Raw genomic sequence first — 15,626 nt, forward strand, 5'->3', positions numbered from 1 at the left:
TAGCTAGTAATGACAATACAACAACACAATAATTATGCCTGTGTTTCCTACTGTGATTCCTTGAATCAAGCACAGTTAGCTTTTATTATTGCAGGAGGGGGGTGTTATCCCACCCTTCTCCCAAGGAGCTTGAGGCAGCAGATGTGGTTCTCTCTTCCACAGTTTAATCCTCAAAGCAACCCAATGGCTTGTCAGACTTTCATGAGTCAGACTTCTGTTGAACAGATGCCTGTGCTGACTACAGCTAAGTCAAAGCACAGTGTCAACGATCAGCCCAGTGAAACAATATTCCCCAAGCCAGGGTGACAGCTCCAGGATTCTGGAAATGCTTAGCTCTTTTCTGTGTGTGTTTGTGTTTCTGTTTCCCTTCCAATTCGGGTGCATCTGTCAGTGGGAAGGGGATGCTGACAGTATCATTAGGGCCACTTTTCATAGTGCTTCTTGTATTGGACATGCATGGCTGAGCAGAAAATGTGCATTCCCATTGAGTGAGAAGTGTCCCTTTAAAAGACATGCTAGAGGTAACTAGGAAGATTTCCATTTCCATGTACTTCAAAGAGAAGGACAAAAGCACTAGAAAACATACAAAGGCATTCTTCTAACTTGACAAGGCACAGGTGGAAAAAGCAAGAAATAGCCTTGAATTTGAAAAAAAAAATATTGTGCTATTACACCAGCTTGGTGCAGTGGTTAAGAGTTGGGCTTGATTCCTCACTCATCCACATGCAGCCAACTGGGTGCATGTGGGCTAGTCACAGTCCTGTTAGAACTGTTCTCAAAAAGCAGTTCTGTCAGTGCTCTCTCAGACTCACCTACCTCACAGGGTGTCTGTTGTGAGGAGAGGGAAGGTGATTGTAAGCCACTTTGAGACTCCTTTGAGTAGTGAAAAGCTGAGTATAAAAACCAGCTCTTCTTCAAATATGCAATTGTAAGAAATAATTCTGTAGAGTTTCACTCTGATAAAGTAATACTTGTGAACATCTGATTGTAAGCAGCAGTGGATAGACAGTCATTTCTTTCTCAATATCAATGTAAAGACACATTCAACCAGTTCAATGTGATTTGTGTTTATTTTTGGACACAATTTTAAAAATGTACTCTTTCCTATATTTTATTTATTCATGCTAATTATTTTATTTATTTATGTTATTCAAACACAGAATAAGGTAAAGGTATCCCCTGTGCAAGCACGGGGTCATGTCTGACCCTTGGGGTGACGCCCTCTAGCGTTTTCATGGCAGACTCAATATGGGGTGGTTTGCCAGTGCCTGCCCCAGTTTACCCCCCAGCAAGCTGGGTACTCATTTTACCGACCTCGGAAGGATGGAAGGCTGAGTCAGCCTTGAGCTGGCTGCTGGGATTGAACTCTCAGCCTCATGGGTAGAGCTTCAGACTGCATGTCTACTGCATTACCACTCTGCACCACAAGAGGCTTTTTGCGCCACAAGCTCCATTTAAGCTCACACTGTTATAGATACAAATCTACAACTACCTAATAAAAACAATACTTTAGCAAATTTGAGGAAGTGAATTCTATTAAAAATCTATAACTTGAATGAAAATAGTAAGATCACTTACTGAACATAAGTTTAATTTATGTATTTGATTCTAGTAGTTAATACATGGATGCCATTGTTCTGCAAACATTTGTTGCTTGTACTTTTTCTCTTCTTATTTTGTTTATAATATCATGTATTTTTCTTGTAGTATATCAAATAGCATTATCAAATGAATGATACTAAAATATATGAACTTATTCTAGCCACGCCCTTCTCATACTCAAAAATTGCCAGCTTGCCAACCAGCCTAAAATCAACTAATTCTTGAATTAGTTCCAGTGGGGATGTTAAAGGTGCTATTTGTAGCCTGTATTTATCTTTAAATTAAATCAATTTAGCCTGTATCAGATATAAATTCTCTGTCCCCCTCATCTAGGTGGCAGGAGCAGTAATAGTGCCCATCTGTTTGATATTCCAAGCTATACATCTTAGTCACAATGATAAGGACACCAGTCTTGCTGCTCTATTGTATGTCTTTGTATTTGGAATTGCTGTTACTTCTTTAAAATATAGTAGTTGAAACCCCTTATTTCCTGTTCTTGTATGCCTATAATTCCAAATGAATTTCTTAATAATTGCCTGTATTTTATTATGAAATTTCAGAAGGCAGTCAAGAGGGATATTAAGAAAGGCAAATACAATCATTGGCAATATTAATCTTTACTGCAACTACTTTCCCTAACGGTCAGATTTTATACTGTGGCCATTATCCCTGACATCTGTAATATACATTTGCATATTATTTAACTCTGTAAAATATCGATTCCTAGATTTTTAATATCATATCAGTTTTTGCCACTTGGAACCTGTTAAAAATGCAGAAAGCATTTGCTTTACTAATATACTACTAATTTTCCTAAATAATATATTTAGATAATATATTATTTTATATTATATAAATAAATAATAATTTTCTGTAAGAGTTATACCAATCTAGGAAAAGATACTGAATAGAATTATTACAAAATATATTGATTCTGATCAGAAGGGGTTTCCTGTGAATTGACAATATCAGGAGTACCTAAAATGTGATTTATCAAGCACAAAAAGATCAAGATCAGATTATGTAATTCTTTGTAGATGCCTAGAAAGACCTTTGATAAGGTTGAGCATAGAAGGAGAGTTGATTTTTATACCCTGCTTTTCACTGCCTGAATACTTGCTCAAGCTATCTTATTCATCAGGGATTAGGTACTGTTGAGCAAAAACAGTTTTGTAAATATAACTTGGCCTCACTCCTCAATTAAATTAAAGATATACCAATATATATACCAATAAAAGTTGGATTTATTTAATTAAAGAGTAATTGTGACATCTGACTTCTCTACAGTTGTCTCTGATAGAATTAATGTTTGTTCTTTCAAAGTTAGCTTTTTATATTAAATTTTCCTCTCTGTATCTCAGACATTGAATTTTAAAAAGTCAGAAATACATTTTAGAATTTGTCTGGGGGGAAAAAGAATCCAATGATTGATCGAACACAATCACAGCAGAAATGGAAATTAGGGAGACTAGCAATTCCCAATCTGTCATGTTTTTATTATGCAGAAAAAGTTTTGTGACTAGCAGCTTGGCTTAAAACACAATTAGACCCACAATATTGATTGGCAAGCATCTGTTTCTGTACCTTTAAGGGATTTGATTGTTTTTTTTACAAAACAGACAAGTTTTATTTACATGATTTTTTGATAATTACCTTTTCATTCATTCCCTTTGGCTTTAGCAGTACTAGAATTAGGTTTAAAAATTGGTTGGACAGGTCAGTAGTACAAATGTTGGATGCATGGAACTATAGATAATTTTTGTAAATAAGAATATTATGTAATATGATGATATAGCAGGTCAACAGTAATTTTGCCATTTCACTATTTCATATCTACATTTTCAAAGGGTAACCATATTGGTTTGCAGTAGAATGGCTAGATTCAAGGCCAGTAGCACTTCAAGAGACTTACAAGATTTTGGGGATATACGTTTTTGAGAGTCAAAACTCCCTTTGACAGTTATGGAGCTTTGACTCTTGAAAACATAAAAATCTTGTTGATACTGCTGGACCTGAATCTAGTGGTTTGATATTTACAGATGCAGTTTTATAAATCAAAATTGCATATTAGATTGCTGAGGGCTGAGGTGAATGTGTGACTCCAGTTTATTACAAAGTAAAATGCTACTTTGCTATGCTTCTGTGCTTGAGCAGTTTAGTGATTCAGTGCCAAGTTGCATAAAGTGGAGAAAGGCTCTGGGACATAATATTGACTCAGGTGTTTAATCATACCTGCTGCTCTTCCTTTTCAATTTCAGATATGTTTACAGAGAACATTTGTAAGATGTTGCATCGGTGTCATATTTCACCTGTTTGAATAAGAAGGATCTATAGAAAAGCAGTGTTTATTGTTGGTTTTGTGAACAGCTTTTTAATATATGGCTGTACTGTGATAGAACAAATTCTTTTGGGGACATGGTAAATTCATTCTTATTGTCTGCTTTTCAAGTAAATGCAACAAAAATGATACTTTTCTCAATTATACTGCCTCTATTCCCAAACAATAGCAGACTATACCTTTAGTTACTTCATCAAGACTAGGCTGGGAATCGCATCAAGCCGAGCTACTTTTCTGGGCGGGGGCGGGGGGGGGGGGGGTTCAGCTAACCCTGCTGCTTTGCTGATGATTGGGGGTTAAAATGTGTCTTAAAACATGAGGGGGGGGTTAATTCCCCTCCGATGCTGGTGTTTTCTGTGCCTGCACAGCTTTTACATGTTTCCTGCAGTAGAAAAGCTGCAGGCTGATGAGGGAGAAGTTGCTGCTGCTACTGAACCAGTGAAAAGGCAAATAGCTGGGCGAAATGATCTGGGGTTTCCACTCTCACGGGTGCACCCAAGCTTAGCTCAGCTTCATTTGTCACCATTGCCAGCATGGAGCACAGTTTTCCCCTTGATGAATGGGCCAGTATAGCTGAGGCAAGGGGTTGGCAAGGAGTCATAAGTGCAGGGAGCAGTCCCAGCTGAAGCTGGGGAGACAGCCAGGCAAGGTGCTAGCTGCACAACCTTGGAACTTCACCTCGCAGAAAGAAAGACAGCCAAGGATGTTCAGCCAGTGTTTGTGTAATAAGGTGGCACCTGGAAGGAAAGGAGGGCCAACAGCAGGGTAATCAGACAGCAGGATCCAAGGGGGATAATAGAGGTTAGGTAGGGAGAAAGACAAACAAATTCAACTGACAAGGATTCTCACCCCTTATCCATATAAGGGGCGAGGATCCTTGTCCCTTGCCCCTCCCCTCCACCCACTCCCTGTCCTTACCTGCTGGCATGACTTGCTGGCTACCAGTCTCCGGAAGGCAGGAGTGCCCTCAGAAGGCCAGTGGAGGTGGCACCAGCCCAGCAAGCCCCAGCACTGAGGCGTGCCTGCTGACACCGCCCCTGCCAGTCTTCCAAGGTTGCTCCTGCTGTGCAGAGGGCGGGAGCAGCCTCAGAAGACTGGCAGCGGCAGCGATGCCAGAGCAATAAGAGAGGCTCACTGCTCTTGCACCACCACTGCGGTCCATCTAGTGGCATACTCTCTAAGGCAGAATGACGGACATCACGTCCGTCTACGTTTCTGTTTGAGGGAGCACGCCAGTATATGTTCCACATCAACAAGAAGAATGACATGTGGCACAATGGAGAAACAGACATAAGTAAGAGAAAGGGAAGGATTGACAGGAAAAAAAAACAATATTCAAACCAATTCAAAGCTTCAGGCAGAAATTAATTTACAGGGGTAATGCATGTACCAATTTAAATACAATATGGTATGTAGGTTTCATTATTAAACTTAAACAAAACCAAAGGTTATCGAAAACCAATGACACATTGCTTTTAGTACATTGTACATCATATGCCTTGGAAGTGGTTGTTTGCTCATGTATTTCAACAGGATTAAACTCTTGTCCCCAAGATTCACCAGAGGGCCTTACTTCCAGTGTTGCTACCTATAGGATCACTTAGATGTTTTCCACATGGGGACAAGATTATTTGGTTTCCCTGTTGCTGCTGCAGCTGCTGATACAGCACAGTCATAACAAGGGTACCATATGAGACAAACCCTGCATTTTTCTCTGCCAGTCCCCCATGGCAGGCCCCCCCCCCCGGCCTTTTCGATTCTTTTTAAAGCCAATTGGAATATTATTATAGAGTTTTGATAGTCTGTTAGATTATCTTACTTTCCATAACGGGACAGGCTTTTCTGGTATCCCTACAGTTCGCAGGCACATGCCTGGGAACGCCAGCAGACTTTTAGGGGTGGGTTATGGGGAAAAGGACTTCAGCCTTCTGGTTGGAAGTGATCTAGGATTTTTCCTGACCTTAGTGATAAAAATCATAGAGCTTGGGAACATTCCTACAGCATAGCCAACATCACGTCTGTGTTCCATCTTAAAGTGACATTGAAGCCTTGCCATTGTCCTGTCCCCATTTCTACCCACTGCTCAACTGAGCATCAGCAGGAATGGAGACAGGTGAGCATTGGTGAGAATTTGCCCTCTAATTTCAGGTAAATGGCAAGAGGGCTGTTGTAGTTCTGAATATAGTGCAGCAGCAAAGAAGCTTGCTCATTATCAATACAATGTTATAACAGATGTATTATTTATATGGGTCAATTGATAAACATACTGACTGTTATATAAGAATATATCTAGCAGAGATTCTACGTTGTCTTGTTTTTTTTTAAGTGAGTAGTTGGTCCCTTCTATTACAGAAACATGCCTTTTCCCTAATATCATTGCAAAGCAAAATGGAGACTTTATTGAAAACTGGAGATCTGAAGAACAAATCATGGCATATTGATGATGATATAACATTATTTTGTTACTGATATTCTTATAAAAGCCTCCTGTTGTCAGTGGTGGAAATAGTTGCTACTGGGATAGCATCAGGGAAAATGCCTCTCAGGGGTGAAAAAATCCAACCTTTCCCTCCCTCGTGGCAGCCATCCAGGCTTTAATGTGACCTTTCTTAAAACTTTGTGACAAAGCAGGTTTCAGAAAGGTTGCTGAAAAGGAAGGGAGACCCCAGAAATTGTCTGAATGAAGCGAGATGCTGTGGGGAAGCAGGAGAAACCCTTTGCTTCCTATCAGCATTGAACTTAAACAGGTAACCTGTGTAGAAAATGATCAGAGAGGATCCTGGCTCAGTGCTAGAACATTCAGCAGGTCCCAAACTTAGTACCGGTAGCTCCAGTGAAAAGAATTAGATTGTAGGTGATGCAAGAGACTGCTGCTGATTTGAGTAGACAGTACTGATTTTGAGGGACCAAGGATCTGATTCAATTTAAGGCAAGCTTCATCTATTCATGTGAAATTCTCGTTGCCTTTTGCAGAGATTTGCCTTCCCCTTTATATTAACACAATGAAAGAGGCTGTATAAATATAGTATAAATCTCCTCCTAAAGGAGGTTCCACTTAAATATTAGAAAGCATTTTCTGGCAGTGAGGGCTGTTTGTAGACAGATTACGCTGCCTCAGATGGATGGTGGAATCTCCTTTATTGGAGGTTTTTAGGAGGAGCTTGTATGAGCACCTTTCAGGACTGTGTGATAAAAGTCCAGGAAGGTGGGGGGAGAGCTGGACTGGGTGGCTCTTTGTGGTCTCTTCCAGCTCTGCAGTATTCTGATTCTGGCTACAAGCTTTTTACTTTCTCTTAAATAAAAGTTGGGTGTTTGGATAATTTGCTACAGAAATTGTAACTTTGTAACTGCATTCACCTGCTGATTTTTTAAAAAGTCTTCTGGCGGCAAGGGAAATTGTACTAATGAAGACGGAACTTGCAAGATTTGGACTTTGTACATGGGTCCCACGACACAGAACGGCTGTAATGCTGCTGGACGGACTGGAGCCAGTAAGGACATAAGGATGAGGCAGCAGCCTCATCTGACCTGTTTTTGTAGAACAGCAAGGAAGAGCAGTTTGAACTCCATGCTCCCACTCCTTCCAGCTCCCCCAGCCTCCACGTGGATTCCCCATTTGTGGTACTGATTGCGCTCTCCAGGTCTGAGAAATAGCTGCTGCAATACAAAGGGATTTGGTGAAGCCTCACCTTCTGCCTATAGCAAGATAGGATACTATCCACAGCATTTTGAGAACTTGAAAATTTCATACAAGAAAATATCTGAAACATTTCAAAGAATTTCATTAAATACATTGTCCTTGATTATTTAATATTCTGTGGTCACAGATGCTGATGAATGTACAGAAGGGACGGATGACTGCCATATTGATGCAATTTGTCAAAATACACCAAAGTCCTACAAATGCATCTGTAAACCAGGTTATAAAGGGGAAGGGAAACAATGTGAAGGTAAGGTTTGCTGTTCTCTTATTTTATTCACCCTCCCCTTCCATTTTGCTTGCTTTGCAAGTGTTTCTATAAATAGTGTGATTCCTGAAATGGCTAATGCAAATTTACGCCTATATTGCATAGTATAAATTGGAAAGCAGACATTGCTTGTGTGCATTATTCAGTGACAAAAGGGGATGCTCTGTATGTAGAAACTCTAGGGTGACTTTAAAACCCTGGCTGTAGGTTCTGAGTATTTTATGTGGATCCGACTTTGTCCCATGCTCTGTGGGTCCTTTGAGCTTCTCAAAAATAGTAAGATGTTAATGATTTTTAGAGATCTTTATGGAAATAGTGTTATATGCTGTTTCTATTCATATGTTGTCAGCAATGAGTATGTGGGCTTAGAAGTGGGGTCACTGGTTCTGTGTACCTCATATACTTGGAGAAGTAGGAAAGACATCAAATGTTATACCTGTTTGCTGTACTCCTCATTTCTGGCAGCACCCCTCTTTTCTGCTTGGTAGGTCTGCTCAGTTCAGAAAATCCCACCCCCACATCTGAGCAATTGATCAGAGCTGCCCCCTCAGCTGACTTTGTTTCGATAAGACCTGTTAAAGGGTTAAAGTGGAGGGGGGACTCTGGAGCTGAGGACTGATGTTGTGAAAGCAGCCCTGAACTTTAGCCCACCCCCACCCCACCCCATTGGGCTGACATGCAGAACTTTTACACAGAGGCTCTGCTGCAACTGGCACACTGTTTCATCTTTCAAGCTGGAGCAAATAAGGGCTTTCTTTGCTCCACTTTAATGAGGAAAACCCCAAGAGCCCTGTGAGCTGTGCTTATATGGAGCTCTGCATCATATGGAAGACCCCAAATAAAGGAGAGCATGCTGTGTGCCCTCTGGCTGTGTGGAAACGGCCAAGTACACTTGTATTTGACAATAGGAGCTTTGAGTCCTGAAAGTTGATAGCCCAAAAATCTGGTTTGCCTTTGAGGTGCTAGTGGACTCAAATCTAGCCAAGAACAGTCTTTCTTTAATTTGTTGCTACTACATTCGTTTCAGAATATTTCTGCTGTAAAACATTGCAGCTAAGTTACCAATTATGGGTGTCTCAGTTCTACAAGCTGTTGCTGAGATTCCAGCTAGGCATGAGAAAATAATCATGTAACTTGCAAGTAGAAGCATCTTTAGAACTACCCTTTGGTAGGAAAAAAGTTTACTGAGGTTAAAAAAAGGGGGAAGTACAAAGGTGATTTTAGCATCTCTGATAATTTTATTGATCTTTGATGTCCACTGGGTTTAGCTCCTCCTATTAAAATATGTATATGCATCCATAGCTTTAATTATTAATATCTACCTACCATCAGGTTTCTTCTTATTGAGTTTTGCTGATATTTATATATTCAATTTTTTCTCCTGGATGTATGCAGCCGTAATGTGCTAGGAGGGGTGTTTTGTATGAACAATTAGTGAAGAAGTGCAGTAGTGTCAGGGAGAAACAGAGACCAATCTTCTTAAAAGCAGACATGCGAGTAAAGCTCCCGTACATCGTCAGAATGAGGACATGAATGCTGTATGATGCCCTTCTCACCTCAGGAATCTGCATAATTGCAGGAAAGCTCTATACCTTTAAAATGATTTCAATAACCAAACCAGTAATGAAGATCTGAACTGACTGTGACAGAGGTTCGAAGGAGATCTTGGGGCTGTAGCTCAATGAAAACATCAACTGACAGCTGTGAACAAGGCAAACTCTGTGATGGAGATTATTCATAAGGAGGTTAAAATGAAACTGTCAGTACTGTAATCCTCCCATACAGATCTGTTGTACAGCCTCAGTTGGATCATGGTGTTCTGTTCTGGTCACTGTCTCTCAAAAACAGGTACTGCAAAGGTAGAAAAATGTAGTGCAACCAAAATGACTACCTAGGTGGAAATGCTAAAGAGCTTGTGGCTTTTCAGGTTTTGAATAAAGTTAACTAAGGGGTGGGATAAAATTATGTGTTGGGTGGATGGAGGGAACTTTTTCTCCTCCTCCTATAATAACAGAACTTGGAAGCACTCAGTAAAGTCAATGGACAACAGATTCTGCATTGACCAAGGGAAGTACTTGTTTATCAGCAAGAAATTGATTTGTGAAATATAGTATTGTCTAAGAGGTACTGTAGCACATGTATCTTTATTTTTGCAATCAGAAGGGTAGATAAAATACAACATGAATCTGGAAAACAAATTCTGTGGTAAACAAGAGAAAGTATATTATTTGGGCAGGAGCACTCTTATACAGTCACTAAAAAGGAAGGATACATGGATGTGAATTTTTAAATACTGTGTTCTCCACTGGTCCAGGGTGGGCAGTCTGAGATATGTGGGAAGAAGTTCCTCTCTGGAGTTAGGAAAGGTCTCTGATTTTTTGATTCCTGAGGGAAGGGGCTTTTCACCCAGGACAATCATGCATTGCTGCCTGCACTCCTTCAGAGCACTGCAATTCCTAGTTGTCGTTCTCTTTTTTCTTTGTTTTTATTGTTTGTCAGTCCCCCTGCCTGCCTCCTCTTCCCATGATTCTTGGGGCAGTGTTTTTAGGAGCCTGGAGACTACTGTGTTTTTTAAATCTTGGGTGAGGAATCCCATTGGGGAGACTCAACCTTCAGTTGCTACTCAGAATTAGAGAAAGCCAAGGGGGAATAACTTCCTCGAAGGGGAGCCTCTACAGGGGCATTGCTGTGGCAATAACACCCCCTCTCAACTCCAGTCCTCAGGGGAGAGGCAAGCTGCAGGGACTCCAACCTTTCAGCCAGGAGCTTCCCCAATCACTCCTTTAATCTGTGAAGCATCAGTGGTTGCCTCAGCAGTTGGTTCTCATTTCCCTCAGCAGGAATCGGCGATCACAGCCTGGGTCTGGATTCCCTTGGGAATTTACTTGGAATTTACAGTCCCATTTACTTGGAGGGGTAGTGACATTGGCAGCCTATATGTCTTTCCTTTCTTTAGAGGTGGTCTGTTTGGGCATCCATCTGAAGATCAATCCATTCCTTCACCAAACATTTTAGGATTGACAAAGCATCATCTGAGGAAGTGACCTGTGGAAGAAGGGCCTTAGAACATACCTTCTCTGGCTAAGGAACCAAAGTTTTTGTTAAGTCTTCCATGGAGCACACTGCTTTGATATGTCCCATATGTCTCAGACTGCTCCAACCCAGTCCATTGGAGAACAGAAGATTTGTATAACTTATTGTGAATCTTCCCTCTCAGTGGTCCTGGATAGGGCAGTCTCTTCCCGTCCAAAGGGACACAATCATTGTGGATGGCTCTTGTTAAACATCAGGTATGCTGTTTCAGCCTAGGAGTTATTTCTCTTCCCATAGAGTTCTCTTCTGTTGCTTGCTATGCATGGTGTTTTGTTGTTTGACTGTTGGTTGATGGCTTTCTAATTGTGGCAGTGCCTGGGAGTGGGAACTGAATTGCTTCACAAACAGCTTGGGTCCTGAGAGAGAAGCCCCTCCCCTCATGAATCAATAGATCAACACCCTGCCAACTTCCAAGAAGGAGCTTCATATCCCACATGTCTCAGACTGCCCCACTCCAGGACCATGGAGAGGGAAGTGAGACAAATCACAGTCAGATAAATCTTCCATTTTCATTAAACTCATCACAGCATATTTACTGTTGCCAAAATTATTCACTTTTAAATAATAACCATTATATATAGGTTGTAAATTGTTTTATATATTTTGAGTAAAACTTTGTGATAAACATTTAATTCATCTTAAAAGGGGGGATTATAGGGGTTATATTCAGTGCTCCCCACAAAAATGTGTTCATACAATTTTTTATATATGAATGAGGGAAGGGTATGCTGTAAGGTTTGATTATTTATGGGTTTTTTTGTATATGTGGCTCAACACCATTTCTTCCTGATCTTCGAGAACTAGTCATTGATTTAAGTGTTAAATATTGCCCTTCTCCCAAGCTCTTTGTCATATCTATTTTTGGGGAGAAGTATATGTAGGATAGCCTTTTGATTTAGTTCTATGAGTCACTGTTGTATACAGCGTCCCTTTACTGCTGAAATTATTGTCCCAAGAACACATACCAACCAACTGAATCTCTTTTACTGAACTGAGAATCAAAAATAGAAAGTGGGAAATAGCAACTAAGGAAATATAAGATTTAAGAGAACAGTATATCACAATCATAAAGCATTATTACACAACTTGGTGGTTGGTATTTGCTTAAATGTGTTTTATTGGCTTTCTGAGTTCCTAGCATTACATTATGGGCTTTATCCAACTGCAGATTTCCAAGGAGTTCTGCCATCTTTGTCCATTGGAGCAGGACAAAGCTATATATGACCAAACATGCTTAAGTGTGAGTGTGTGTAAAATAGCTCACTATAGGAATTCAATGTAGGTGGCTGCTTTCTGACTTGTTTGTAGCCAGCTTTTTATTCAATGAAATTAACCATTATTTCAAAAGTGCCTTTTGAAATAATATATTCAGATATAATGATGATGACTCTCTCTGAACACAGAAGCATTCTTTCCCTCTCCTCTGCAGAACAATTTTTATTGTGAGTAATGGAAAGAGATGTAAAGTGTGGTCAAGGTTGGCTAACTAAGCTTCTTGTTTAGCAAGGATAGAACCTTGATTTCAGACTATTCGTGTTCAGTGAATTCTAAACCAAACGAGAAGTAAGTTGGGAATTGAAGTTTTTCAAGTCCCATTTAAGCATACCTTCACTTGTAGGCATAACGTAAATGTAATACATCAGATTACATAAATGTGATTTTATAAGCATTTCATCATGATAAATCTGCCTTTTTAGCATTAATATCTAAATCACCACACAGCCTTGTAAACAATACATGTGACTTTTCCTCATTTGCAGTGTTTCTAAACATTCCTTTCCAAATTATAGGCTGGAACCCTATTTGACATAGTTAGCACAGTACAAGGTCAGTACAAAGATTAAAGACCTCAAGATTGCTTTGCTGAAGCCCACAGGAAAATGGAAACGTCATATTCTGTAATGGTACTGAAAATGTTTGGTCAAATGCTTTTGTAAAACCTTTTTTTGTGGTTGCCTTTCTGCCTGGAGCTTTAACAGAGAAATTATTAAATGTACACTTCTTGGGGCTCTAGTATCTCAAAACTTCTGTGTCTTGGGAGTCAGCTTTCTTCTCTTGCAGACAGAGACAAAGAATGAATTATATAATCTACCCACTCCCCTGTGTGCCAAGTGTTAAAACCTATTTAAAGCTGTTGCTACATGTGCCAGTGTACTCAGCACTGATCCATGTAACTGGACTGGCTGACTGCATCAAAAGATTCCTTGACTTTTAAATCTCTCTATATTTTAGGTGCTGATTTCTGTTTAATGGTAGACCTGGCTGCAAGCCATGCTTATTTAATGCATAACTTTCTTTCCATCCCAATGTACCTTGGCTCACACAAAATAAGAGGGCACTGTGAGGACATAATGCAGGATATTACCTTGCAGAAAGCAATGTGAGAAATAGAATTTGAACTTCCACAGCCATTAGTATTTAGTATCTGATTGTTATGTGTAAATAATTCAGGACCAATTTGGACCCTTTCTTTATTTTAATAGTATAACAGGGATTATTTATTTACTAGATTTTCTTGCTGAGAGTCAAGGCAGATTATGCACTCTAAAACTGATTAAATCACATGAGACATTTAACAAACTATGCAATAGGACTAGGATCACAAAAATTAGAAACAAAACCAAAAGGAAGTATGAGGCACAAAAAACAGTGCAAGAAAGGAAAATATATGAAACCACTTGAGAGACTCCTCCAATACCTATTTCAGCTCAAATTGTCCTGACAAGGGGATGGTCCATTGTATCAAAGGCTGCTGATAAATCCAGTAGGAGCAACAAAGAAGCATGGACCATATTTACATTTACCGTATATGTGGATTGTCAGCTAAACCCACCATTGCCACCTGTGTTTTTCATTACGACCCTTTATGCACTGGGAACTTCACTGTCCCAGCTCCCATGCAGGAGCACGAATCCGGGGCAGATGAGGCGCATTGGGCCAAATGCTCCCTCGTGTGTGTGCAGGAAGAGGTGGGGCAACCTGCCACGACTAAAACTCCAGCATGAAACCTCCAGTGCGTAAACGGTCTATGATGCTAACGTATATGTTATTGATTTGTAAAAGGTGTGTGTGTGTGTGTGTGTGTGTAGAAGGGGAGAATAAGATTAGAAAAACAGACTAATCCAAAAAATGTACCTGATTGGCTAAGAATGAACATTAATATTTACTTGGTGGAAGAGAAATTGTATGCACCAACCTGATACGAAAATATGACGTGTAATGCAAGTGATTGTAAGGTAATCCTAAAGTTACAGCCTTCTATGTCTGTTGAACTAATAGGTCTGTGAACGGTAAAACTCTGTTTAAGACTACACTGTCAGTGATTTCTGTAGACGGGAATTAAATTCTGTTGAAATAGGTGAATGGACAGTCACATCTGTAGCGTTTGAGCTTGCTGAAGTGCATTGCAACAGTTTTCAATACTTTGGGTTTTTTTTCTTCCTTAAAGGTATATAGTCTAATGAAAATACATGCAATAGTGTTTTCTAAGTATTATTCAAATAAAGGTAATTTCTGCAGTAAATAAAACCATGTTTTATTGAAGGTGGTGTTTCTGGAAAAACTGCACCTCTCCTGGGGTGGGGAAAGCAGCAGTGAGCAAGCTTTCAGTCTCACAGGCAATATCTTTTAGGATCTACCTATGCTTTTACAAAGCTGTCATTTGTTAGGGACTAACATTAGGACTTTATCTCACATGTGCAGTGGGGATTTTGTATCTCCCAGATGCATATAGCCTTTTTTTGGTTGCTTTCATAGCATTCAATGAGAAGCAGCTGTAGCCTCCCCTGACCCTGTTTTTATCTTCTCAAACCATCCAATGGAGCTACTATTGGCTCTCTTGTGAAAATCATATTTCACAAGGAAAAGTATCAGCTCCAAGGGGCAGTTTGATGACGTGAAAACAGCAGGTGGGGGAGGAGGAGCTACAGTCACTTCCCACTGCATTCCGTGATTGCAAACAGAAAAGAGTCAGTGTGCTTCAGGGGAGGCACAAAACCCCCATTGCATATGAGGATTTTCTAATATGTGAATTAATCCTCAAGGAAGAAACATGAACTAGATCATCTGCCAGACAAGGCTGTTTACTATGTTGCAGGGGATATTTTTTTCATCAGTGTACTTAATTCTTGTCCTGGTGAAATCTGATATATAAAGCTGGAGGCTGGAGCCGTGAATGAACATGGCATATCTTTGGCAAAACTTGAAAAAACAGATTTGCAGAAAAATCTGAAATCTAAATCCTTACCACCACATATCACAGAATACCAAAATAATAAAAGGAGAGCATGTACATTTAACAAATGTGCATGCCCTCAATGGGTATGCAACTTTAACAAATTTGCCAAAATTCTTGGTGGCAGAGGGAGAGGCATGGTTCTTTCGGAAACTGCTTCATATGCTGCTCTATAAGCTGCCAAAGTAAGGTGACCATTAGTGCCGCTTTTCGCGGGACTCTCCCGCCTTTGGCAAAATAGTCCCGCATCCTGACAGTTACTTAGAAAGTCCCGCGCCCAGCTGCAAAGTGAGCACATGGCGCGGCTCTGCCCAGCCTGGCCACTCGGCCTATGCTAAGCTCAAGCACCGCCCCCACACCACGTACCACGCCTGCCTGGACTCCGCCTTCT

At 40.3% G+C, this 15,626-nt stretch overlaps 1 protein-coding gene across 2 annotated transcripts in view; it reads left to right on the top strand.

Moving 5' to 3' along the window:
* SCUBE1 (signal peptide, CUB domain and EGF like domain containing 1) overlaps positions 1-15,626 on the top strand; it is a 156,135-nt gene that overhangs the window by 5,883 nt on the left and 134,626 nt on the right. For both annotated transcript variants that reach the window (XM_077337820.1, XM_077337821.1), the window contains exon 2: positions 7,768-7,890. In XM_077337820.1, the coding sequence (XP_077193935.1) occupies positions 7,768-7,890 (123 nt within the window). The remainder of the gene's footprint in view (positions 1-7,767; positions 7,891-15,626) is intronic.

The sequence above is a fragment of the Paroedura picta genome, chromosome 5, assembly GCF_049243985.1.
Source record: "Paroedura picta isolate Pp20150507F chromosome 5, Ppicta_v3.0, whole genome shotgun sequence".
In the NCBI taxonomy this organism is placed as follows: Eukaryota; Metazoa; Chordata; class Lepidosauria; order Squamata; family Gekkonidae; genus Paroedura; species Paroedura picta.